We start from the raw sequence: 25,701 nt of genomic DNA, 5'->3' as shown, positions 1-25,701 counted from the left end.
TAACCTCCTACATATGTTTCCTTAGGAAGATTCTTCCTTACCAATTAAAAAGGTACTTTCCCTGGAGGCCAGGGAACTGTGGGTGGAACCTGACATGTTCTGGAATCAGTGCAGTGGTAACATGTGCCTCCTGTGATCTGCTGGACTTTTCTGCACTGCAGCTGATTTGGATTTTTGTGAAGAAGGAAAAGCATGCTTGAGTAGCATAAACTTGTATTTAGGAAAACTGAATTGTATTTGTCAGCTACATTTTTTAAAATTAGTTTTGTACTGTGGTTGCTATTATAACCATATGATGTTATGAGAAATATTTTCAGTAATTGTGGGTGGCACATTTATTGAAAGAAATATTTCATTTTGGGGGCTTGATTATCCCTTTGCTATAAACATCTAGAAGGGAGTTAAAAAAGTTAACTTCTACATTTGGATTTATTATCATTTGGTATCTTTGAAATGGTCAACTCTAATTTTTATTATTGATGATTTATTTAAGTTCTAAATGAAAAACTTCACTCTAGGCTTCATAGGACGTGTCATTTAGGACTGTATAATGGTCTAGCTTAAATATTTCTGGGAAGGAAGAAAAAATAATACATGTAAGTGTGAATTTGATAATGCTGCTTAGAAATTTTTCTTTTATCTAAAACTAAATCTTATCTAAAACTAATCTAAATCTTTTATCTAAAACTAATCTAATTTTTTTTTATCTAAAATTACCAAGATGTCTATTTTACCTAAGATTTAACTTCCTTTAAAATTTTTTAAAAAATTAAATAATACTACTACTGGACAGTAAAAGAAATAAGAATATACTTATTCTTATTTCTTTTTTAAAAAAGTTTATTAGTTGTCAATGGACCTTTATTTTATTTACTTATTTTTATATAGTGCTGAGAATTGAACCCGTTGCCTCGCACATGCCAGGCAAACGCTCTACCACTGAGCCACAACCCCAACCCCAAGAATATACTTATTCTTCATAAAATATTGCAAAATAGGTTTAGAAAGTGTCGGTTAATTACTTATAGATATTGAAAATATAAAATTTAACTATTTAAAAAATTAACATGATATGAGACATCTTATTTCTTAATTATAACCCAACAAAGTATTTCAGTAACTAAATTCTATGATATGTTTGAGAGAATTTTGGGAATTAGGAAATTATGAGTTAAATGAGTAATTATGAATTATAATTTCATTTAGATCCTTACATGTTATATAGTTTAGTACAGTTAAATTTTTTTTTTTTTTTGCAATTGACTGGCAGTTTAACAATTAAAATTGATTGTACCTTATTGATTTGGCTTAGTTTAAGAAGATTCTGTTTAAGAACCATTGCAAAAGTATTATTTGAAATAGACATTTTTATTTTACTGTATTTTTTCATGATTAGTTTTTTTTTTTTTTTGGTATGGGGGATTTAACCCTAGCGGGGTTAACCACTGAGGCATATCACCAGCCTGTTTTATTTTTTATTTTGGGACAGGGTCTCACCAAGTTGCTTAGGTCCTCACCAACTTGCTGAGGCTGGCTTTCGATCCTCCTGCCTCAGCCTCCCAAGCTGCTGGGATTACAGGTGTGCACCACCTTGCCAGTGGAAAAATTATTTTTATGAATGCTAAGCATTTACTTTTAAATTTGAGACCATACATTGGTTTTTCAATGTGGATTTTGAAACTACTACATATATTGAAAAAGGTTTCTTGGTTAGTCTCTCAGCTAGTGGCAGTGTCAGTAGTAATTAATTCCTAAAGAGAGGAATTAATTAAATAGTATCAAGCATTGCAGTATGTGCAATGTATTTTTTCCTGTACATAAGGGATTAAAGTATTTAACATTTAAAAACATTTTAATGTTTTTATGCTGCTTTCAGGTTGGAAAGATGATGGGCACATGCCTTCATATTTTCCTTGAAAAAATTTATTTTTGATACTAGGAATTGAACCCAGGGGTTCTTAACCACTGAACTACATCCTAAGCCCTTATTATTGGAGACAGAGTCTTACATAAAGTTGCTTAGGGGCTTGCTAAATTGCTGAGGCTGGCCTCAAACTGGCAGTTCTCCTGCATCAGCCTCTCAATTGGCTGGGATTACAAGCATGCACCAACATGCCCAGCTAGGTTTTCTTCTGTTTATTCCTCTGTTACGCTATTGACATTTGCACCAAGCAGTTCTGTGTATCATGCTGCAAAAAAAGGAGCCATGTAAATTTGAGATCAAATTTCTCTTTCTACAAAGTCTCTCTTTGGATATGGTCATTAAGAGAACTTAGATGGTTTCTAATAGCTAATTGAAAATCGTTCAGGATGCTCATTTTTTAAAAATCTGCCCATTCCTAGTTTAGAAGAAGAATGTGAATCTTCTCTTTGCACATCTGCATTAAGAGCAAGAAATCTAGAGCTGTCTCAGGACATGAAAAAGATGACAGCTGTGTTTGAGAAGTTACAGACTTACATCACTCTTCTTGCCTTGCCAAGTAAGTGTGTTTATTGCTTATTGTTCAAATTGAAGGACTTAAGAGCACAAGAACCTGGAAAAGTGAGATAATTTTGCTTGGCAGAATAAGAGGAGACTAGAATCTGGAGTCAGAAAAACTGGAATTCAAATCCTCTAGTCCCTTGGACAGAATACTTCACCTCTCTGTGCTTCTGTGTTCCCATTTGTAAAATGAAGGTAGATGTTTTGAGTATTAAGAATGTAAAATATTAGGCATTAAAGCATGCATTAAATATCATTCCGTTTTTGCCCTTCCTCTTTTTTAATGGAGAAGGGCAAGTCATAAGGATTTGTAGCAGCTTTCCAACAAGTAGCACAGGGGAGCTAGTAGTAAATATACCATTTGTTTCTCTTGGGCCTAATTTGTAAAAAGCATTTTTAGAGTGGACCTTATTTTCAATGATGTTTTTCAGAATGCTATGATTTTCCTGGAATAGGATTTTTTTTGTTTTTAAAAAACTTTCTTCTGACATAATTTATATATTATACAATTTACCCATTTAAAGCGTATGATTCAATAGTTTTTAGTATATTCATAGACATATGCACCATCAGTAGTTAATTTTAGATCATTTTCATCACCTCTTTAGCTTTCACCCTGTTTTCCAATTCCTCATTTTCCTAGTGCTAAGCAATTACTAATCTACTTTCTGTCTATAGATTTGCCTATTCTAGACACTTCATACAAATACTATATGTAGTTTTTAATGGAACTATATAAATATGTGGTCTTTTGTGATTGTTTCCTTTCACTTAGCATGGTGTTTACAAGATTTATTCAAATTATAGCAATACTGGATCTTTATTCCTTTTTATTACAGAATAACATTCCCTTATATGGATGTACATATTTTATTTACCCATTCATTAGGTAATGGACATTTGGGTTTTGACTATTATGAATAATGATGCAATAGATATTCATGTACAAGTTTTTGTGTGGACATTGTGGACATATCTTTTCTTTTGGGTGTATGCTGAGAGGGTGGAATTGCTGTCATATGGTAACTATATTTATTTGAGGAGCTGCTAGACTGCTTTCCAAAGCTCTCTACCATTTTTGCATTCCTACCAGCAATGTATGAGAGTTCTGTTCTCCACATTCTAATACTTATTACCATCTGACTTTTTGAGTTTAGCCATCCTAGTGGGTGTGAAGTGATAAGTCATTATGGTTTTGCTTTGTATTTCTGTGCTGTCTAAAGATGTCAAGTTTTTTTTCGTGTGCTTATTGGCCATTTGTATGTTTTCTTTGGTAAAACATCTATTTGGACCCTTTCCCTTATATCTGTCCTATGCCAGTACCACACTCTCTTGACGGTTGTTACCTTGTAGGTTTTTGAGATTGGGAAGTATGAGTCTTCCTACTTTGTTTTTCTTTTTCAAGATTGTTTTGTTATTCAGGATCCCTAGTAATCCCATATGAATTTTAGAATTGGCTTGTCAGTTTCTACAATGAAGTCAGCTAGGATTCTGAGAGGAATTGCATTAAATCTGTGGATAAGTTTGGGGAGTGGGTTGACTGTGTCCCCCAAAAAGATATATGACATTCTAACCCCAAGTATGTATGTGTATGACTTTATTTAGAAATAGGGTTTGTAGGTGCAATTAAGTTAAAATGAGATGATACTGGATTAGGAAGAGCCCGAAGACGATGACTGATATCCTTATAAGGAGAGAGAGATTTGGAGACTGAGATCTAAGGGAGAATGACATATAAAGACAGAGGAGGGATTGTAGTTGCCCCGCTACCAGCCAAAGGAAACCTGCGGCCTGTGGAAATTGGAAGAGGCAAGAAAGCATTCTCCCCAGGAGTTGTGGGTGGTAGCATGGCCCTGCCAGCATTTTAAGTTTGGACTTCTGGTCTCCAGAACTTTGAGAGAATAGATATCTCTTATTTTAAGTCTTCCATTTGTGGTACTTTGTAACAGTAGTCCTAGAAAACTTATAGGGAATATTGCCATCTTAACAACATTGAGTCTTCTTTAAACACTATTTTCTAGTTTTTAGAGTCTAAGTTTTATACCTGGATGCTGCTTCTCAAAGGGTTCAGCCTTGGGCATGCACACTGTCTTCTTCCTAATTATTCCCTGGCTGATTACTCTTGTGTTTCCAGAATGCCTTGGGGCACAAATTGATAACAGGATGATCCAATTAAATTTGGTCTTCTTTATGGGCGTAGTTATAGATCTAGCATTTAACTAGCAGGTAGAGGTTTTGAGGTCAGTGACTGAGATTTGTTCTGGTCCCATGAGGACTTTTCTTGAGACTTCTTTTCTAGTTCTCTGTGGTAAGCCAGCCTACAGTTTAGCTTAAATTTCTGTGAACCTACAAGTTGCCCCTGTGCTTTTACCACAGGCTCCAGTTTTTGAGAGCCTTAGGCTTGAACTTCTTCACTCCTTTGAGAAGAGGTTCAGAGCTCTTGTTTTCAGGTCTGCTTCTTCCTCAGAGAAGCAAAAGTCTCTGAGCCATGGTTTGGTGCTGGCGACAGTTGCTGCACTTCTTTCTGAGTGCTTGGTGGAAGGAGCAGCAAACCCAGGTCTGCTTGGCCTGCTATTAAGTCCTCATGGATCAGAAGACTTAATGTTGTTAAGAAGAAACTATGGAAATCATGTTGCTGAGCTGGGGCAAGGGTGATCAGAGACCCAATTCTCAGTGCCTTGTTCAGGTAGTGCCTTCATCTCAGGAGTAGGGGCTGGGCAAAAAAGGAACACTTTTCATGTCTTGGCTGCATTTATCCAGAAATTAGCCTTAGCAGTAGTCAGCTGGGGGCAAGATGAGCTCTCTAGTCCATGAACCAGGAGTTAGAAGAGTTGGAGTCCTGTGTGCTTGACTAAACTTGTTGGGAGGTTGAGATGGATTTCTTAATCTCCAGGAGTTGGTAAGGGAAGGAAGGCACTATGTCTTGTTTTAAATACCATGGGCTCCTGCTGTTCTTGCTGAGTTGTTACAGATTTTCTTGAGTAAATGTTTCTTCATTTGGTATGTGTCTTTAGAACCATTTCCTGAAACGTTGATTATTTTTTTGTAGTCATGACCAGTTTTGCTGGGAGGAGATCCACAGAGTTCCTCATGCTGTTATGCCAGAAGTAGTACTCCATGTTTAAATAATAATGTTTTAGTGATTTTCAGCAAAAAAAAATGTGTAGAGAATGAAAAAAATGAGAAATGTGTTATGTAGTAACAAGATGAAAATTCACACAGACTCTTCATTTCAAAAAGAATCATCAAAGACCTATTCCTGCTAAGCAAATTAATTTTGATTCTTAACTAGTAAAAATGTTTGTGGACATGAGAAATCCAAATCAGTTAAGATATTCCTATGTTTATCACCATTATGTATGAACATATCTGCGAAGGTCTATATATATATATTTTGTTGTTGTTGTTGTTGTTGATGGACCTTTATTTTATTCATTCATTTATATGTGGTGCTGAGAATTGAACCCAGTGCCTCACAAATGCTAGGCAAGTGCTCTACCACTGAGCCACAAACCCAGCCTCTAAGTGAAGGTTTTTAAGGACCATTTTTTTTTTCCAGCATATTACAGGCAATCTTTACACTGTATCTTCTTCCAAATAGAGGGAGATGGTGGGCAGGAAAATGCTTAAGTTTGTGATTTTGGTTTCCTAGGTACAGAGCCAGATGGACTCCTTCGAACAAACTATAGTTCTGTTTTAACAAATGTTGGTGTTGCTCTGCATGGTTTTCATGATGTCATGAAAGGTAAGCCTTGAAAAAGAACTTAAATAAGCTTAAAACCTTCATCTCACTTCTCAGATATGCCTGAATGAGATTTAAACAAATACTGCCAAGGGTTATAAACCTTAGATAAAAGGCTTAGTAGCATTTGGCTTACGTAGAAGTGCACAGCTACTGCCTTCTGCTTTTCCCATCTGCTTCATTTCTGAAGGTAAACAAAGTGCTGAACAGAAACCTTTGTGTACTGTATTAGCCAGAAAAACATTATTCCTACTATATGCAGGTAGATGGAGTTTACCAAACCAGACATGCTATTCAGGGGCATTTAACAAAATGTTTTACATTTGTTGGAGCCCAAGCATGAAGGAATTGAAAACATTAAGGTTAAAGTTCCCAGAAGGAATACATCTACGCATTTTGATGTTCGAAATGCCTAATTCCTGTCTTGCTCTGTATAGTTTTAAGAAATGAAGATCTATTTTCAAACCTTGGTCAGTTTATAATTTCTTCTGTGCTCTTAAGAATGTATTATGCCAGTAGGCAGAGGGAAATCTTTTAAAGTATTTCATACAATTCTTAGTATATGATTCTGAGCCCTGACCAGTCAGTAGCTCTGTGTTAACTTCTAGATTCCTTTTCTTTCTTTTCCTTTTAGAGACTCGTAGTAGGGGAAGGAGAATAGGCAGGAGGGATTATTAAGTACTATTGGAAGTAGCCCAAGTGCCTAAATGATTCATTGTAGTGTTTAGTTAACAATTAGTGACTCATTTCATAGACAGTAATTTTAAAAACTTTAAGTTGTTGCATATAACATGTATAAGAAGGGTACACTTGGTGCCCTCTTATAGATTGGCACACACATATGGCCCTGAGATTCATTCTTCATCCCAGCAGTATTTCCAAACACCATTTTACCATAGTCTGTAGAATGGGACCTCCTTGGCTTGTTTTTAACTATAAGGAACTTTTAAAGTCTGGAGCTTTCCTTGGTTTCAGGAATCGTTGCTTGGGTAGGTAGTCTCAGTGGCACTTCACAATAGTCAGTCCGAAGCCTGCAGAACTTAATTTGGTTTATTTATTTATTTATTTATTTATCTACTATGCAACTTTTGGTTTGAGGAGCTGGGACTTAGCTGTAGTGGTCCATTCCAGAACTTTTTTTTTTTTTTTTTTGGTACCAGAGATTGAACCCATGGTCTTGTAATCACTAAGCCATATCTCCAGCCCCATTTTTTTTTTTTTTTTTAATGTTTTATTTTAAGACAGGGTCTCACTAAGTCTTTAGGGCCTCAGTTAATTGGTGAGGCTGGCTTTGAACTCATGATCCTCCTGCTTCAGCCTTCTGAGTTGCTGGGATTATAGGCGTGTGTCACTGTGCCTGGCTCCAGAACTGTTTTTAAACTTAGTTCTAGGCCTTTGAAACTACAAGTACCTCTGTGTCTCTAGGTTTCTTGTTTGTTAAATTTCCAAAGGAATATTATCATTTGTTCCTGCTAGCAGTTTCTCCAGAATTTCTAAATAGGAGATACCAGAGCAGTAGATGATAGCTACCCAATTAAAAGGGGTCTTAACATTTCTTTTACATAAAAAAAAAATCAATTAAAAGGGGTCTTAACATTTCTTTTACATAAAAAAAAATCTTGATTTTTACTTATATTGCTATTTTAATTCATCAACCATGTACAAAGTTTTATAAAGATACTTTTGTTCATACCTTATATAAGATTGAGAAGATGGCAAGTATCAAAGTACACTGCTGTTACTGTTTGGCGTGAGCTGAATGGAGATTATGGGATGGTCAGAAACCTCTTTAGCCCCTTTGTGCCACCATGTGTTTCTTTCCTTGAAGATGAACATAATATAAAGAAAGAATGTTGGGAAACATGAAGAATGTTGGCAAGTAGGTTTAGAGCCATGTTGCTAGATTTACAGTTCAAGTCTATTTTCATATCTAGCTTGGAAGACTATTGTATATCTTTCATGAAATCTGAGAGCATTAACAGAAGAATCTTTGTTTTTAAGAGAACTCTTATTTCAAACTTCTGCCCTTCCTGCTTTCCCCCAAAATTATTGCTTGATCAAATTTGGAAGTAGGAGGGAAAGGCAAGTAGGTGGTTAGTAGGTTGTTCTTAGTGTAAAAACAAAAATAGGGAGTTATAAAAATGTTTATCTTATATAGAATTAAAATGGAAGTGAACTTATTTTTAACAAGTGGCATTCTTTGTTTTAAAATTCTTTTCTGTTGTTGTAGATAGACAGAATGCCTTTATTTTATTTGTTTATTTTTATATGTGTGAGGCCCTGAATCAAACCCAAGGCCTCACACATGCGAGACAAGCGTTCTGCCACTGAGCTCCAGCCCCAGCCCAATAAGTGGCATTCTGTGTGAGAATGATTTGATTTTTAGTCTCAGTGACATCCAAAGTAGGTTGATTCATAGAAAACATAAAAGGAAAAAATAAATGTATGGTCTTGGTCATATGATTCCTTTGTACTTTTTGAAGTTAAAATTTAACATCAAGGGACACCCTAAATAACTAAAATATTTGGATCAAATAAAAAGTAAACAATTGGATTGTCAGAATTAGAGTCAAACTCCAACCGCATTGTTCTTAGTATTATACTCTTTCGTAAGTACCTCAAATTATGTATAACTATAAAACTCTAATTAAAAAAAAAATAAAAAACAAAGTACTTCAGTTTCCTATTAACAAACCAAGATTGCCTGCTAACCAACTTGTATTATAACATTGTATATTTCTAGTAAAATATTGAATAAAGCTGCCTGGTGTGTAGCAAGAAAATGTCTGTTTATACAAAAAATTTCACCATTCTAACTGAATTTTTATATACTTGGAAATCTTACAAAATATACAGAGATTTTCATGTATTTTTTAAAATATGGCCTGGAGTTGTAGCTCAGTGATGGAGTTCAACTGGGTTCAATTCTTAGCACTGTATATAAATAAATAAAATAAAGGTCCATTGACAATGAAAAAATATTTTTAAATATATATATTGAACATAATAGTAATGTACTTATTGGTTAGTTCCCTTACTATAACAACTTTTACATAGTAATGTAAGATTTTTTAATAAGAAGGAAAACTAAGGTGTATATAGACTCTTATAATAACTTTTCTCAAAACTAAAACTATACTTAATTAAAGACATATATATAGGTATGTAGATTGTATAAATAATATGTATTTATTGATTAAACAATTCCCTAGTTTTAAAGTTTTAGTGAAAATGAGCTTTCAGAGAACATAGTAATTTTGTATTAAAATATGAAAGTGTCAGGTTAAATCTTTAATACCATAACTTTCCAAATAGTCTTATTTCTCCTTTTAATTATGCATAATATAAAATCAACTAAATTTATTGATTTTTAATAAATGAAATTCTTTGCATATATAGCGTCTATAAAAGTTAATTTTCATGTTTTATGATTTATTTTTAGCTTTGTTGGTAGTGATAATTCGTGTTCTTTGAAGCAGTCTAAAAAATTCAATGAGAACTGTATTGTAAACATTTTCTTACTTAAAAATGTAATTACCCTTCACTATAAATCAATGTCATCATAATAATTCTCCCATTTTCCCTTATTTCCAGGACAAAATCATTATATATCTCAGAGACCCAGAAAACTCCAAAACTTAGCTCTTTGACCAATTTGACTGCAATTTCTCTTAAGCCTTTTGTATTTAAGCCTCTCTTCTGTGTTTTTTAACCACAGACCTTTGTTGTAATATTATTAGATTGGAAGTAATAGCACATGAAGCAGACACTGGAGTACCCAATCCTTATTTGGCTGTGCAGACATTTCTCATTGCTAGGGTGTGTATTAGCAAATTACCTAAGGTCCATTATGGAATATGGGACATCCTGCTTATGTTGACTGTTCTGTTCCAGCCTCTTGTTAGTGCCTGCTAGACTGTCAAAACAGTGGTTTCTAACTGGTAAATCCTGGTCAGGATCATTTATCCAATGCTAGAATAAGGGCTAGTTCTCAAATAAAAAAGAATCAGATCCACAAGCTGATGGCTGGAGTCAAAACAGACAAGATGGTGTTAAGAAACACTCATTTCTCCCTTCTTTCTACCTGAATTTGTGGCCTAATTGATAATGTTTAGCACAGTAGTGATACTTAGTACCATTTGTTAAATTAACTTTATAAATTTGTAAAAGTAGTGAGTGGGCTGGTTATCTGTATGTGATTTTTGTATAGATAGTAATGAGTTTCAATTTTATTGCTTCTATAGATATTTCTAAACATTATAGTCAAAAAGCTACAATAGAGCATGAACTTCCAACAGCAACACAGAAGCTGATAACAACTAATGACTGTATCCTGTCATCAGTAGTGGCATTAACAAATGGAGCAGGAAAGGTAATTATTTTCTGGTTTATATTGACAATTCTTAAAAAAAATATATATATATATATATATATATATATGAGATATATATATATTTTTTAAAAAATTGTATAGGAAAATTTACCTGTAAAAATTTTGGAATATAAAGCTTTTTTTTGGTAAAATATAGTTGTACCATTTTCTTTCTCCATACCCAATATTTGTTTATTTTCTTTAAAAAAAACTTCAGCTTTCTTCAGGTTGAATTATCTTCTCAATGTTTAAAACAGTGTGGTAGTGGTAATTGTTTGGTATTTGTGGTGAGTACATCACTCACAATTCATGTCAGTGCAAGATTGAAAGATTTGAAGATTATACATGGTCTCAATATAGATCCTTCAGGGGTCTGTTACATAACAATTGAAACATTCAGAGAGAGCAAAAAGTCATGCAGTACAACCTTTTTTAATATTTTGGATGCCCCCCCCTGTAATTTTTCTACTTTAGTATTAGGGATTTAACCCCAGGGCACTTTACCACTGAGCCCCAGCCAATTTTATTTTTTATTTTGCAACAGGGTCTTGCTAAGTTAATTGGGGCCTCAGTTGTAACAATAGTGCTTTCGTATCTTAACAATTCCTTTGAAGTGGCTTCAATATGTGTCTTTCATTGAACCTTTAATATGAATTTATGATCGTTTATGTCATTGAGCACTTAATTATTATAAACTGACCCAAATGTGGTTTCTTTAAAAATCTTTTGATTGTGGATATTGTGATTTCTTCAGAAGTCATATTCTCAGAGTCATGGTGTTATCAACACCTTTAACAAGATGTTCTGGAGACCTTCCCATATGTATAAAACCAAAAAGACTATTCAGAACTATCTCACCTTTTTATTTCAGCAGCTCAACATAATTCCTAAAGGAAGTACTCATTTCTGTATCTGTATTTATACATCATTCTTTCTTCTGATGGGTTGATCATAATAGTAAAATTTTTCTTCAAGTGGTTTTAATCAATCAGAAGTGATCATAGGTCATGTTAGACATTCAGTGTCACCTTTCCTGCATTTGGACTTATCTTTGTGACCATTTGTCACAAAGCTTAGGGCCATAATTAAGAAGTGTTATCTTTAGGTTCTGTGAACTCACAAATCCATGCCTAGTGAATTTCTGAGCCAGAGGATCATCCCCATTGCTTTCTTTTATCCCCTTCATCTACAGCATGCCAGAAGCTTACTGAGGATAACTTTGATTCAATTAAAAATTCTGGAAAAAGAAAATGTTGATATTTTATAGGAGTCTCTGCATTTGTTGCCTTTTATAAAAACACTGAAGTATTAAATACCTGCATATTTCACAGTTTATTTTAGCTGTGCTCTTCCTGAAACCTTAAAATGTTGTTTCAGGGAAAGGTATGTATCTGACCTTTGCTCTGGAATTTTTATAAATGTGTTTTAACCATTACTCTTTGAACTAATGTTAGTTGCTGATTTTTTTTTTTCTTTTTTTAAAGTACCGGGAATTGAATTCAGGTGCACTCAACCACTAAGCCACATCCCTAGCCCTATTTTGTATTTTATTTAGAGACTGGTCTCACTGAGTTGCTTAGTGACTTGCTTTTGCAGAGGCTGGCTTTGAACTTGAGATCCTCCTGCCTCAGCCTCCCAAGCTGCTGGAATTACAGGCATGCACCATAGCACCTGACAGACATCTTAATAATAAGCTAATATGATTTGATTAAACTAAATTTTATAGTTTGTAATAAAGAACAGAACAGGAAGGTATAGCATATGCCTATTAAAGGAAGTTTGGAAAATGGAAAAATATTAAAAGAAAGAAAATAGACCTCACAATATACTATCATGACCTAAATATAGGTGTTGGGTATATCCCTGTCATTCACAAGGAATATATAGCTCAAGATTTTTGGAGGCTGGGGTTGTAGCTCAGTGGTAGAATGCTTGCCTAGCACATGTGAGGCACTGGATTTGATCCTCAGGACCACATAAAAATAAATAAGATAAAGTTATTGTGTCCACCTACAATTAAAAAAAAAAAAAAAAGATTTTTGGAATACTCCTTTCATTTATTTGACATAATATTAATGAAAAATATACCCTTCACACTATAGTGATTAACTGCTTAATTTTAGAGTAGTTTTTAAAAAATATTTTTTTAGTTGTTGCTGGTCCTTTAATTTATTCATTTATATGTGGTGCTGAGAATCGAACCCAGTGCCTAACATGCTAGGCAAGCACTCTACCACTGAGCTACAACCCCAGCCCCCAGTAGAGTAGTTTTTAACCAAGGTGTAATATACTCCATTCACGAGCCATTTTCTTTAAATTTATCAAGATAGGATTTTCTTTAATGTATCCAAGACTGATTTTTCTGGCTAGGACATTTAGCCAGATATTTTTTATTTATATCATCATTTCATATAGCATTATAGATTCGAGTCATGGCTCAGCAAAATTAGAGTCATGGATCTTTGTGGCTGTTTATACAGATTTAACAGTTGTTAAATCCGTAAATGACAAGAATCTACTGAATTTTTACTCCTTTTTCTTTTATAATTTACAAATTGAGATTTACAAATTAAATGTAGATAGAGATTACATGTTCAAGGTGCTTTATGGGCTGGGGATATAGCTCAGTTCATAGAGTGCTTGCCTGTCAAGCACAAGGCCCTGTGTTCAATCCCTAGCACCTCAAATTAAAAAAAGGTGCTTTGTCATGTCTTCTGTTAGAATGTAAAATATTTAGTTAAAATACAAATGAAATGAATAAACCTAAACATGGATATTTGAAATCAGTGTAGAAATTATTAAGATAAACAGCTCATAAAAGTTACCTACAGAATAAATCAGAATAAGTCTTGGTTTTCAATAAGAATAGAAATTTTCTAGACTGGACATGTCAGAAGTCAGTTCTCAATATTTGTACCTATATTTATACCTGTAGTCTCTTTATTATCTATCATTGTCTAAGTATTGTCCTCAAATAAATAAATATGGGCTTCAGGGCAGGTTTTGGAATTTCATTTCCATTCTCAGCATCTTCAAACTGCTCTGAAAGCTATTAGTTATAAATTCTAGATTATCGTTGGAAAACAAAATTTATCTTCTTGTCACACTTTGTTTAGATTGCATCTTTCTTCAGCAACAATGTGGACTACTTCATTGCTTCACTGAGCTATGGGCCTAAGGCATCAAGTGGATTCATTAGTCCTCTTTCAGCGGAATGTATGCTACAATACAAGAAAAAAGCTGCTGCCTATATGAAGGCTTTGAGAAAGGTTTGTGAGCTGCTGTTAACATTTAAATCAGGGAAAATTTAGGAATCATTCCATAGAATGGTAACAGATTTTCCACAGTTCATATTACTTAGATTTTCTTTTTCTCTTTGTATTGGAGATTTAACCAGGGTTGCCTGACCCTGGCCTCAGCCTTCCGAGTGGCTGAGATTATAGGCATGTACCACTAAACCCGGCTATATTGTTTAGATTTTACACAATTTTGGGGTGCAGGTAGTTGATGGTGTTAGAATGGATCTTTGGGGAAAAGAAGGTGGCAGAGACCCAGACATTACTTGATAAGCATATGTCATGTTGGATTTGTGTCCTCAGTGCCTGGTAGAGTACCTGGGGTGAGGTAATCTGATAAGCAGTAAATACCAGATGTCAGAAATCTATCTTAAACTTGTAAAAACAGAAAAAAAAAATTAAATATGTTTATAATTTTTTCTAAGTAGTAATAATATGTTGCCATTTCAAAGAAATCCCCAGACCATATAATAGTATATTAAGAAGACAATTATGGGACTGTGGCTCAGTGGAAGAGTGTTTGCTTAGCATGTGTGAGTCACTGGATCCTTAGCACTGCATACAAAAATAAGCAAATAAAATAAGGCATGCTGTCCATCTATAACTACAAAAAAAAAAAAGAGGAAGAAGAAGAAAATTATGAAATTATGTGTGCTGGGTGTGGTGGTGCACACGTATAATCCTAGTGCTTGCGAGGCTGAGGCAGGAGGATCGAGAGTTCAAAGCCAGCCTTAGCAAAATTGAGGCACTAAGCAACTTAGTGAGACCCTGTCTCTAAATAAAATACAAAGTAGGGCTGGGGATGTGACTCAGTGGTTGAGTGTCCCTGAGTTCAATTGCAGATTACCCCCCCAAAAAAAAGAAAAGAATATTATGGTCTCCCCAAATCCCACCACACAAATATAGCTAGCTACTCTTAACTTTGTTAGAATATACCACTATGTAAAAAAAATTTAGCATGGATGCACACATGGATGCATGCACAGAGGTAGACATACACACTATAAATAGCAAAATGTATCTAGCTTCAACTGCTTTTTTATAATTTTTCTCTTAATGCATTATGGATATGCTTATATGTATAACAAAAATAGATACCTATAATGTAAATTACTATCATCATTTTAATACCTGTGTAGTATTTCAGTCATAAGTGTGTAATAATTTGACCATTGCATGTGAATATGTAGGTTGTGGCCTATTTTTTACTGTTATATTCAGTGCTACAGTGGGTTCTTATATGTGCAATTTTGCATTTTAATTTTTTCTGTTTGTTTCTTTGAAATTTTTATTTTTTCTCCTTTTTTAAAATTTTTTTTTTTTAATACAGTGCTGGGGATTGAACCCAGATTCTTGCCATGCTAGGCAAGTGCTCTACCACTGAACCATTTTTAAATTTTTTACATTACAAAATACACAAACGCATTCTTAGATTAAATTAGAACATTACAGGTAAGTTATCCCTATTTCCAATTTCTATCCAGAGGCATCTATAGTTATCACTTCACTGTGTAAATTTCCAGACTCTTTGAGCATCTGTATGTGCCTATATAAACCTATAAACAATATATAGAATTTTTTCTTTTTATTTGTTCCTTCTTTTTTAAACAGTGCAAGATTCATTGTGCATTTAAAATATAGTTTAACCATTTATGTCATTATATGTGGTGCATGCTGTATTCTTTTTGAATAGTATAGAATTTTATAAGATGAATATTCCATGGTTTATTAAGTTTCCCTTAATTTAAGGCATTAAGATTGATTCCAAATTTTTTTATTGTCTTAATAATACTGCAGTGGTTAGCCTTATAAGTGTCTCCTTGGACACATGTGTAGAATACTGAGAAGTGAATGTTTTGAGCCATGTGGTTTGCACATTTTAAGTTTTAATGGTTACTGCCAAATTTCCCTTCCGTGTCGATACTCTGTATAATGTATAAGTCAAACTATCTCCCTGTATTTATCTCATTGTTTTAATTATATCTTTATGATTGATTCCCCAAAGTGGAATTGCTGATTCAAAGTTTGTTAATGTTTCAAATTTGGGCACATTTCTTAGACTACAGTTCAGGAAGGTTACTTATTTACAGCTTATAGTCAAGTGAGTTTAACCCATAAATTAAATATCTGTCAATCTCAGAGAGGAAAGGTTTCTTACTGTTATTTTGATTTGTGTGTCTTTGCTTATTTATGAAGTCGAATATTCTCTCATAATTGTCATTTGTATTTAATTCTGTCAATTCTCTGTCTAAGCTTTTTATATATTTAAAAAAATATTCCTAAGGTTGAAAGAGCTTCCTATATGTTAACAATTTGGGGCTAGGGGTCTCTAGCCCAGTAGAACACGTGCTTCACATGCTAGTTCAAGACCCTGCTTTCAAGTACCCACGCCCCCCAAAAAAATTTAATGTCAAGTAGATCTTTTTGGTGGTCATTCTTAGCCAGGGCATTTTGCAAAGTTATGGAAATATTCTTCCAGTGTTTTTTGCCATCTAAATTTTTAGATTTTTCATCTAAGAATTTATTCTGGTATAAGATGTGAAAGAAGGATCTTAGTTCTTTTTATAAATAACTGGTTATCCTTGCACCATTTATGTAGTTCATTTTTTCTCCATTGAATTAGAAATGCAATGTTTGTCACATAGTAAATTTTTGTGTATGCTTTTGTCTGTCTCTGGATTTTCTGTTCTGTCCTTTATTTGTATATTGGTGCAAGTACATATAGTGTAAGTTAGTGTACCTTATAGTTGGTATAATAAGTTCTCTTTCACTGTTGTCTTTTTTCAATACAAATATATCTTTTCACATGCATTAAAGGAAATAGTCTATGTTGTCATCCGTCCGAACTTATCATATACTATATAATTCAGCATTCTTATTTGTGCATGTAGGATCATGGGGAAGATGATGCAGTGTTTTTCCTTTAATTCTTATTTATTTATTTATTTATTTATTTATTTATTTATTTATTTATTTATTTATTTATTTATTTATTTATTTATTTATTTATTTATTTATTTATTGTTCCTTTAATTCTTATGGTGCTTTTCCCATAGCCCCTCTTGGAGTCTGTGCCTTATGAGGAAGCACTGGCAAACCGCCGGGTCCTTCTCAGCTCTACTGAAAGTCGAGAAGGCCTTGCACAACAGGTATGGCATCTGGAAAATGATGAAAATTGTTAAGGAGCAGAAATGCTAGATCCTCTGGAGAAGGTTTTTAAGGTTTATAGAGTGCTGAGTGATTTAAAAGACTGCTTTAGTAAACATGTAACATGTAATATCATTCTATACATGCTAAAAAGGGCCATAAATGTAATTTGTGGAATAATATGTTGGTATTCTAAATAAGTCTTCTTAATTCATTTGGGGTTTTGTTTGGCACTAGAACAATATTAACATACTTTGGCCATGATGATGGATTCTTAAGGTATTAGATTTAAATGTCTGAAATACTAAGGCATGAACAGGGGTCCTGGAGACTCAGTAAATTTTTTTCATTTCTTCAATGAGCAAGAATGGGAAATTTCTAGTATTTAGTTGGTCAGTTGAATTTAGGGGACAAGTGGAGATAGTAGATTCTATCTCAGAAACTGGTACAAACTGAAACCAGTGTAGCTGTTTTCAAAGGTTTATTCACTTCAACATCTGGCTTTTAGTTCTGGAAATAGTCTTTTTTTTTTGCGGTACTTGGGATCAAACTCAGGCCTTGTGCTTACAAGGCAAGCACTCTACCAGCTGAGCTATCTCCCTAGCCCGAAATACTCAGTTTTAATGAGAGTACAAATAAATTAACCAAGACAATATTTTGTCAATGCTGGCCTTACTTTCATTAGAAACATATCACTTATCCTTTCAACACTAATGTGTTAACGTATTGGGACTAAAATTTTCATCCACAGAGTAATTTCTGAAAAACAAAATTTCTCTGACACAATAAAATGTAGAATACCTTAAAAATTAATTTTGGTTTTCTTACTTTTTTTTTAATGTAAGGAAAGTAAGGCTCAAAGAAATTAAGTAAATGTTAACCAGAGTAGCTAGTAAGTGGCAGAACTGCCTGACCTCAGAGCTCATGCTTTTCCCACTGTGCCTTTGACCAGCTGTGGGCTGGTCTGACAAACACTAGTCCTCCCTTCTTACCTCTCCAAAGTGAGAACATATGCCTTTCATGGTCTTGTAAGCATGCTTTGAGCCAGTGGGAGGCAGTGTGATGCAGGAAAAAGAAGCCAACCTCTGAGCCAGGCATATGGGACCCCGAATCCTGGCTCTGCCTTTTCAAGCTTAACAGATGATCTAGCTCCTGGGAGTCTTAGTTCTCTTCTTTGAAAAATAAGAATTGTTGGGCTGTTGAAGGCTTCACTGGGATGATGGAAGGAAAGTACCACTGACGGTGCGTGAAAATTGCACAATTGTGATAGTTGGTGAAGCATGTATATTCACTATAAGATTGCTATTATTTTTAAGTAATTCTTAAGTTTTTATTTGCCCTAAAAAGTATATACATCATAACTTCTTATTATTAAAGTATAATATGCATACAGAAAAGCATACAGATCACGAGTGCACATTCCAGTGAATTTTCACAAGTTGAATATACTATACCTAGATTTAAAAGCAGGGGGCAGAGGTTGTGGTGAATTCTCTATGTAAAGTATACCTCAGAAAAGATTATCAGAATTCCTGAAGCCTTCCTCATGTCCTTTTCTAGTTACTACTCTCCTCTCCCCCAAAGAAAACAATCATCCTGCATTCTAATACCATAGATCGGTTTTGTTGCATGATGTAGAACTTTTTATTAAATGATTTTATACTGTATATATTCTTTTAGGCCTAACTTCTTTCATTTAGCATTATATGAATGAAAGTTCAAATTGTTCTACAAATACCTACTTTTGTATTTTCTATCTTTTGCATTGTAGTTAAATGGGTGGATTAAATTGCTTTTCCTTGATAATTAATGATATTGAGCACCTTTTTTATGTTTTTGGTCTTGATCCAGTACCTATCTAGGTCTTTTGTTATTGGTGGTGTTATTTTTGCCTTTTTCACTATTGATTATCTATTGTTTTTCTTTTTCTTTTTCTTTCTTTATTTTTTTTACTGATTTGCAAGAATTCTTCGTATGTTCTGGGTATTATATGGAATATATCTGTTGGATAAAGAATTCTTTATATGTTCTGGGTTAAATGTTTACACATTCTTTTTCCACTCTTTGGCTTTTCTTTCACCCTCTTGATGAACTCTTTTGATGAATAGAGATCTTTAGTTCTGTTTCCCATGTTATGGTTGTGCTTTTTATATCCTGTTTAATAAATCTCTCCCCAGATCAGTGTAAGATTTTATTTTTTTTACCTCCATGAGGGAGTTTTGCTTCATATTGTGTATTTTATTTATTTTTGCCACTAAGTTTTGCCTGTGTATTCTCTAAGATGCAAAATTCTGTGTGACTTTTCAAGGTTCAACAGAGTTTGGAAAAGATTTCTAAACTGGAGCAGGAAAAAGAACATTGGATGTTGGAAGCACAGTTAGCCAAAATCAAGCTAGAAAAAGAAAACCAGCGGATCGCAGATAAGCTGAAGAGTACAGGTAGTGGGCAGCTGGTTGGGCTGGCCCAAGAAAATGCTGCCTTGTTGAACACTACTGGCCAGGGTGAAGCTGTAGCCAAGGCTGTGTTGGAGCCTATTCAGAGCACCAGTCTGGTAAGTGTCTTTGCGATTGCCCACTTAAATGCTGGTTGATAACTATCTAGCCTCCTGTTCAGTGTTAACCGTTATCTTGGTTCATTCCAGCTGCTACAACAAAATACCATAAGCAGGATGGCTTATAAACAACAGAAGTTATTTCTCACTGTCCTGGAGACTGGGAAGTTCCAAGATCAAGGCACCCACAGATTTAGTATCTAGTGGGTGTGTATCTTAGTTCATATATGACCATCTGTTACTCTGTTCTCACATGGTAAAGTGGGGAACAGGTTCTTTGGTCTCTTTTGCAAGGGTACTAATTCCATTAGGCTATCTTCCAAGGCTTGCACCTGTTTATACCATCACCCCAGGGCTTAGGATTTCAACATAAGAATTTTGGGGAGACACAAACATTCAGACTATAACAACCATCTAAATTACATGTCATTCTATAACAGGAATGATACATATGCTTTAGAAAAAAAATTAGAATTCAGGGTATCTTCTTAATAAAGCAACTCCATTAAATTCCCTGTGATTTTACATGGTGAGGGCTGTGTTCCTGGAAAAGATAACAGGAAGTCAAATTTAAGATGATTTTCTTTTTCCATAAAAACTTTTGAAATATGTGATTATGTTTCTAACTATGGACCAAATGCCTAACTTTATTAATAGAAATTACCACTAATATAGTCTTTAACCAATTACAAGTTACCTCCTAAGAGTATAAAGTTCTGTAACATATGTATAGTATAGAAACCCATCAGGCTAATTCTTTTAAGGCAATAAGTACCTTGGAAAACTACCTTACAACTTTATATTACTGGCCTTTTTTTGGTGGTGGGGTGTTACCAAGGATTGAACTCAGAGGCACTCGGCCACTGAGCCACATCCCCAGACCTATTTTGTATTTTATTTAGACACAGGGTCTCACTAAGTTGCTTAGTGCCTCGCTTTTGCTGAGGCTGGCTTTGAACTCCCAATCCTCCTGCCTCAGCCTCTTGAACTGCTGGGATTATAGGCATGTGCCACTGTACCTGGCTTGGCCTGACCTTATTTTTAACTGCAGTGATTTAGAAGGTGACGATACATCTCATTGACATTACAGAATTCAAAATTTCTTTTTACGAAGTTTTCTAATATACTGCCTATTGTTAAAAAAAAATTTTTTTAGGAAAATCTAGAAAAGTGGAAATCAGAAAGGGAAAAAATGCCCTCATAATCAAGAGTCTCTTGAGGTGTGTTTTCCCAAGCCTTTCTTGAGGAATAAAGAGTGTCCCTTATTTTCAAAAGACCCTGCCCTCCAACTGTGCTTTTCTGTTCTGTCCTTGTGGCTCTTAATGCTACTGAAAAGCAAACATTCACCTGCACCTGGTTCACACAGTGGATGAATGTCCAGGCCAGCTTTTATTTCTAACATGTACACAGACCTCACCATATCTTTACCATCCCAGAACCTTAGATATTATTAGTTTTCCTAGGTGTAGTTATGGTATTAGGAACATATCTTCATTGTTTGGAGGAAAATGTCAGAGTAGTTAGAATATGGTATTGTAATGTCTGTAACTTTCAAATTATTCAGAAAAAAATATCCACACAGATCTATTGAATTTAGATGGTAAATTCTGGTGTTTTTTTCCTCCCAACTTTTCTGTATGTTTGAAATTTTTCATACCAAAATATAGAAGAGGAAGAAAGAATTGCATTTTTTAGAAAAGCAAAATAATAGTAATAATAAAAGTGAAACATCATGGAATTTTGCCCTACTCCGTCTCCAGGCCCACAGGATGGTCCTGTGATGCTCCCTGATTGTCACAGCTGTAAGTTCTACATGCTGCCTCTGACATGGGAAGGCAACTAAGTTCATCCCCACATCAGTGGTTTAACATTTAACTGCAGGGTATAAATGAAGTAACCAGAGGGACATTCAACAAACAGAATTTCAAATCTGTCCAAGTAGCATTTTTGGGCAGTGTTAACATGGTGCTCCCATCTTCTCCATTGAACTTTGCTTGAATCTGCCTCATTGATGGTTTCAGATGGTTATCTTATGTGTCTGACTTCATTCTTCCTCTCTCCTGTCTTCCTGATTGTTTGCATTTATTCCTTCTTCATCTTTCACTTGTGCTAGCAGTATAGTTGTTGTTGGCCAGGGAGTAACTGTGGGAACAGACTAGCCCAGGGGAGACATAGTTGACAGTGATAGTGATTGCAGCCATTGAATGCTGGGCTGGGGTGTAAGGACTTTTGCAGAATGTTAGCTGAGTCAGTCCTCACCTGGGATCATAGGGACTGTGAAATTGTAGGGACTGTCACATCCCATTTTATCATTGAGGTAACTGAGAAACAAGGAGAAATAACTCACCTGAATTCACACACTTGATAAGTGATGAAATGTCTTAACTAATGGGGCCTTGTCCTCTGATCAGTGTCAGTTATGTCAGACTAGCTGACATAAACCTATTTGTTCACTGTTTGCTTTTCTGAGATGCCAGAAGTGGTAACACTTGTGTATTTGAGTCAGTAATGTCAATTGCTGAAAGTTGAGGACTAATTTTTTTCTTTGAACATTTTCAGTGGCAAGTGCTATTCATCCATATATGAGAATGATTTCCAAGGATATGAAAAATCATTAGTCCTGAATGGTATTGGGTCATGAGTAATGAGGACTTTATTTGAGTTTGGTGCATTTCAAGGTTGCTGTTGCTTCAAGTAGGGTGGCCAGTTAACGTGTGTATATGTGGTCTTATTTTTTTCTAGTCTGTTACCACCTGATCTCTGAGGGTCTCTTTCCTCCCACACCCTCCTTACCCAGTGCAGTCAGTGTAATTTTCCTAGAATATACTAGTGATTAGGCACTCTTTTGCTTCTAGAGTTTTAGTGGTTTCCTGTTATCTATAGAATATAATACACTCATTCATTTAGCATTGAAGTTTCTTGAAAGATAGTTCAAAATTGTCTTTCTAACCATAGCTTTTTCATTTCGTACAAACCAAAACTGAACTGTCTTCTGTGATAAATTTTTTTTTGCATTTTTTACTCCCATCTCTGTTCTGTTGGATAACTGTTGATTCATAACTCTTATCCTCATCTGTTTATTCATAACCCCTCTGCCCTCATCTACCTTCATTGACAGTTCTTTCTTCTCCTTGACTTTGATGAATTCAAACCATAGCCGTCATTTAGGGTACAGTGAGATGCCACTTGTTCCATGAACCACTGTTTCTGGCAGTGTCTAATGATCAGGATTAGAGAACCAAGACATGGATGTCTCCTTTCATTTTCCATATTCTAGTCTGTATAATGTACATCCTCTCCTAGTTGTTTTTTATGTTGTTTGGCTAGCCACAGAGTGCTATGAGATCATGGAGAAGTTCCCTGGTGAGGTTGAGGATGTCACAGAAGAGGTGACATGAATGGGTTTTAAAAATGAGCAGGAGTTCAAGCAGGAGTGTATTTCAGGCTAAGAAAAGTCTTATTACAATTCTTTCTACACATGGCAGATTCCTGCCAAAATTGGACTGGCACTTGCCTCACACGTAGTAGACAATAGAGATAAAAAGAGATGGAGTTTTGTTTTCTTTGATGTTTCTACTTTTCCAGTCTTTCTTTATCCTCCCTGTCTCCCCTTTAGTGAACGTAAGCGAACTAAGCATGTTGCTCTGTGTGTATGCGCTCATGTGCATGGTTCCTCTCTCTTGGGTGTTGGAAGCAAGTGTACCCATTTTAAAGCTAACTGATTAACAAAGGAAACTGATTTTATGAACCACCAGATTACTTTGGTGCAAGCATTTTGAGGCTGGAAAAGCTGACATCAGATAGAGACCTGTAATTTTTAACCTTATAGTATTTCAGAAGTTAAATTTTTTTTCATTAAAATACCTAGTACTGTATTTGAATATCTGGCAACTCATTTTTTATTTTATATAAAAAAAGGAGAACATTGTAATCTCAAGAAAACACAGAACAATAAAAATGTCCATATTTTTCTGGAATTAAAAAGCATTTCTTAAATTAGTAGAATTTAAAAATATATCTCTTAAATGTAAAAAAATACATGTACATTGTAACTAAAAAATACAGATGAGTTAAGGAAAAAGATATTATCCTGAATAACCAAGTCATCACTGTGACTTTAAATTTTTTCTACAGAATTTCCTATTATCTTTGAGATTGTATTGTATAAAATTTTAAGTCTATAAGCATATTAATACACAAATTCTGATATGAGAAGTTCTGTAATCTATTATTGATTATAATTAACATCAATTATTGACTTTATAATATTCCATATCTCATATACCTTAGTTTACTTATGATTGGACATTGGTTATAATTTTTATTATCTTAAATAACATCTTTTTTTGTATGCATAAGACTGTGTATTATATGATTTTATTGGGATATATTTTTAAGGTTAGAATTACTGGGTTATAAGGCCTGAATGTTCAAGTTCTTTGATCTTTGTCACCAAGTTATATTCTGAAAGAGCTCTATCAGTTTATACTCCTGTTGGTAGCATTTGAGATATTGAAAATATATATGTTGAAACATTGCCTTCCATTTATGTAATATTCCTTTGAAGAACTTCGTGCTGTGTGTTATTTTCAAACCATAACCCAGGATTAAGGGGTGAGGGTAGAGAGATGGAATAGATACACTTCTGTAGTTTATTTCATCAAATAAATATATATTCAAATATATAAAATTAAATGATTAGCATGTAATTATAAGAAGTTTTAACTAAAAGAGAAAGAGTAATTGCTACTCCTGCTTCAAAATTGAGTAGAAAATTATGACTATTCTATAAAAAATTTATAAAAGATTCTTTTATAGTTAGGTGGGCATAACATTCATTAGTTCACACTGCTCACTCCAAAATAATACTCTTGATTGTATTATTTAGAATATGTGAAAATGTCTACTGGGTATCATCATTGATTAGCAGAATCCTTTGAAACTGAGTTTCTAGTAGTTTTCTTAAGTCATTGTGTCCAAGCATAGACCTTTCTACCTTGAACAATAGTCTGAATTCAGTAATCATGACTATTTTTGAAATCTTAATCCATAAAAGCAAACTTCAAAAAAATCTAGCTGTATTCTGGTGTGTTTAAAATTTCATTAATTCAAATCTCAACTTGAAGTTTATTAATGTCTTAATACTAAACCAAAAATACTTATTTCTCTTTATTATTATTATTGTTGTTATTATTTGGTACCAGGAATTGAACCTAGGGGTGCTTAAACGCTGAGTCACATCCCCAGCCCTTTCTATTTTTTATTTTGAGACAGGGTCCTTAGGGCCTCACTAAGTTACTAAGATTAGTTTTAAGCTTGTGATTCTCATGCCTCAGTCTTCTGAGTTGTTGGAATTATAGGACAGTGCCACTGTGCCTGGCTTTTCTTTTTTCTTTTTAGCTTTCAGCCAGAATATTATTTGTGTTTTCTGTTCAGAATATTTAATTACGGTCACCATAAAACTCTCTTTACCCTGCCTTGGCTACTGCTTTGGAAATAGGCATGGAAATAATCAGATGGGGTCTAAAGCTGATCTTCCTCTTGTTCTTCCTAGATAGTTTGTTGGGTTTCAGTGAAAATGGCTAATCAGCATTTTGAGAAAGGATTTAATAATGGTCATTATTGATTTCTGTCTCATGACAGAAATAGTGAATGCAGCTACTTATCTGCAGGTACAATATCTTATAGTAAAAGATAATCCAAGGATAATCTTCCAGAACTGCATTCCTGGTGCTCTGTTAAGCCAGTGTGGACCAAGAAAAGATTATATGTGTTTAACATGTTGTGTTTGACATATAAACGTTCTAAAGATTTTTCTCCCTTATGTTCCAGATTGGGACTTTAACCAGGACATCTGACAGTGAGGTAATGTGCCCTTGGTATCATCTTGTTTGTTTGTAAATATCTGATACCATGTTTGTTACAAAGTCCTGCAGAAGCCATCTTTGTCCAGTCATGTTTTTTTCTAGCAGTTCTAGCAAATGTAGGGCCAGTATTTTTCCTCTTCACCAATTGATCCATGTTGCTTTTCTCTCTGGTTCTGTTTTGACTGTCACCAACAAATTATAGCCTGCTTTTCTGTTGCCTTGTTGAGTGACTTGTCTTAGCAAT

General features: G+C 34.4%; 1 protein-coding gene across 1 annotated transcript in view; it reads left to right on the top strand.

Moving 5' to 3' along the window:
• Nucleotides 1-25,701, top strand: part of PPP1R21 (protein phosphatase 1 regulatory subunit 21) — a 104,512-nt gene that overhangs the window by 71,429 nt on the left and 7,382 nt on the right. The window contains exons 16-18 of the mRNA XM_079111647.1: nt 16,949-17,041; nt 19,348-19,590; nt 25,423-25,455. Of these exons, the coding sequence (XP_078967773.1) occupies nt 16,949-17,041; nt 19,348-19,590; nt 25,423-25,455 (369 nt within the window). The remainder of the gene's footprint in view (nt 1-16,948; nt 17,042-19,347; nt 19,591-25,422; nt 25,456-25,701) is intronic.

This window comes from Sciurus vulgaris (genome assembly GCF_902686455.1).
Source record: "Sciurus vulgaris genome assembly, chromosome: 14".
NCBI classification, from domain to species: Eukaryota; Metazoa; Chordata; class Mammalia; order Rodentia; family Sciuridae; genus Sciurus; species Sciurus vulgaris.
This window is presented reverse-complemented; position numbering and strand designations above follow the sequence as displayed.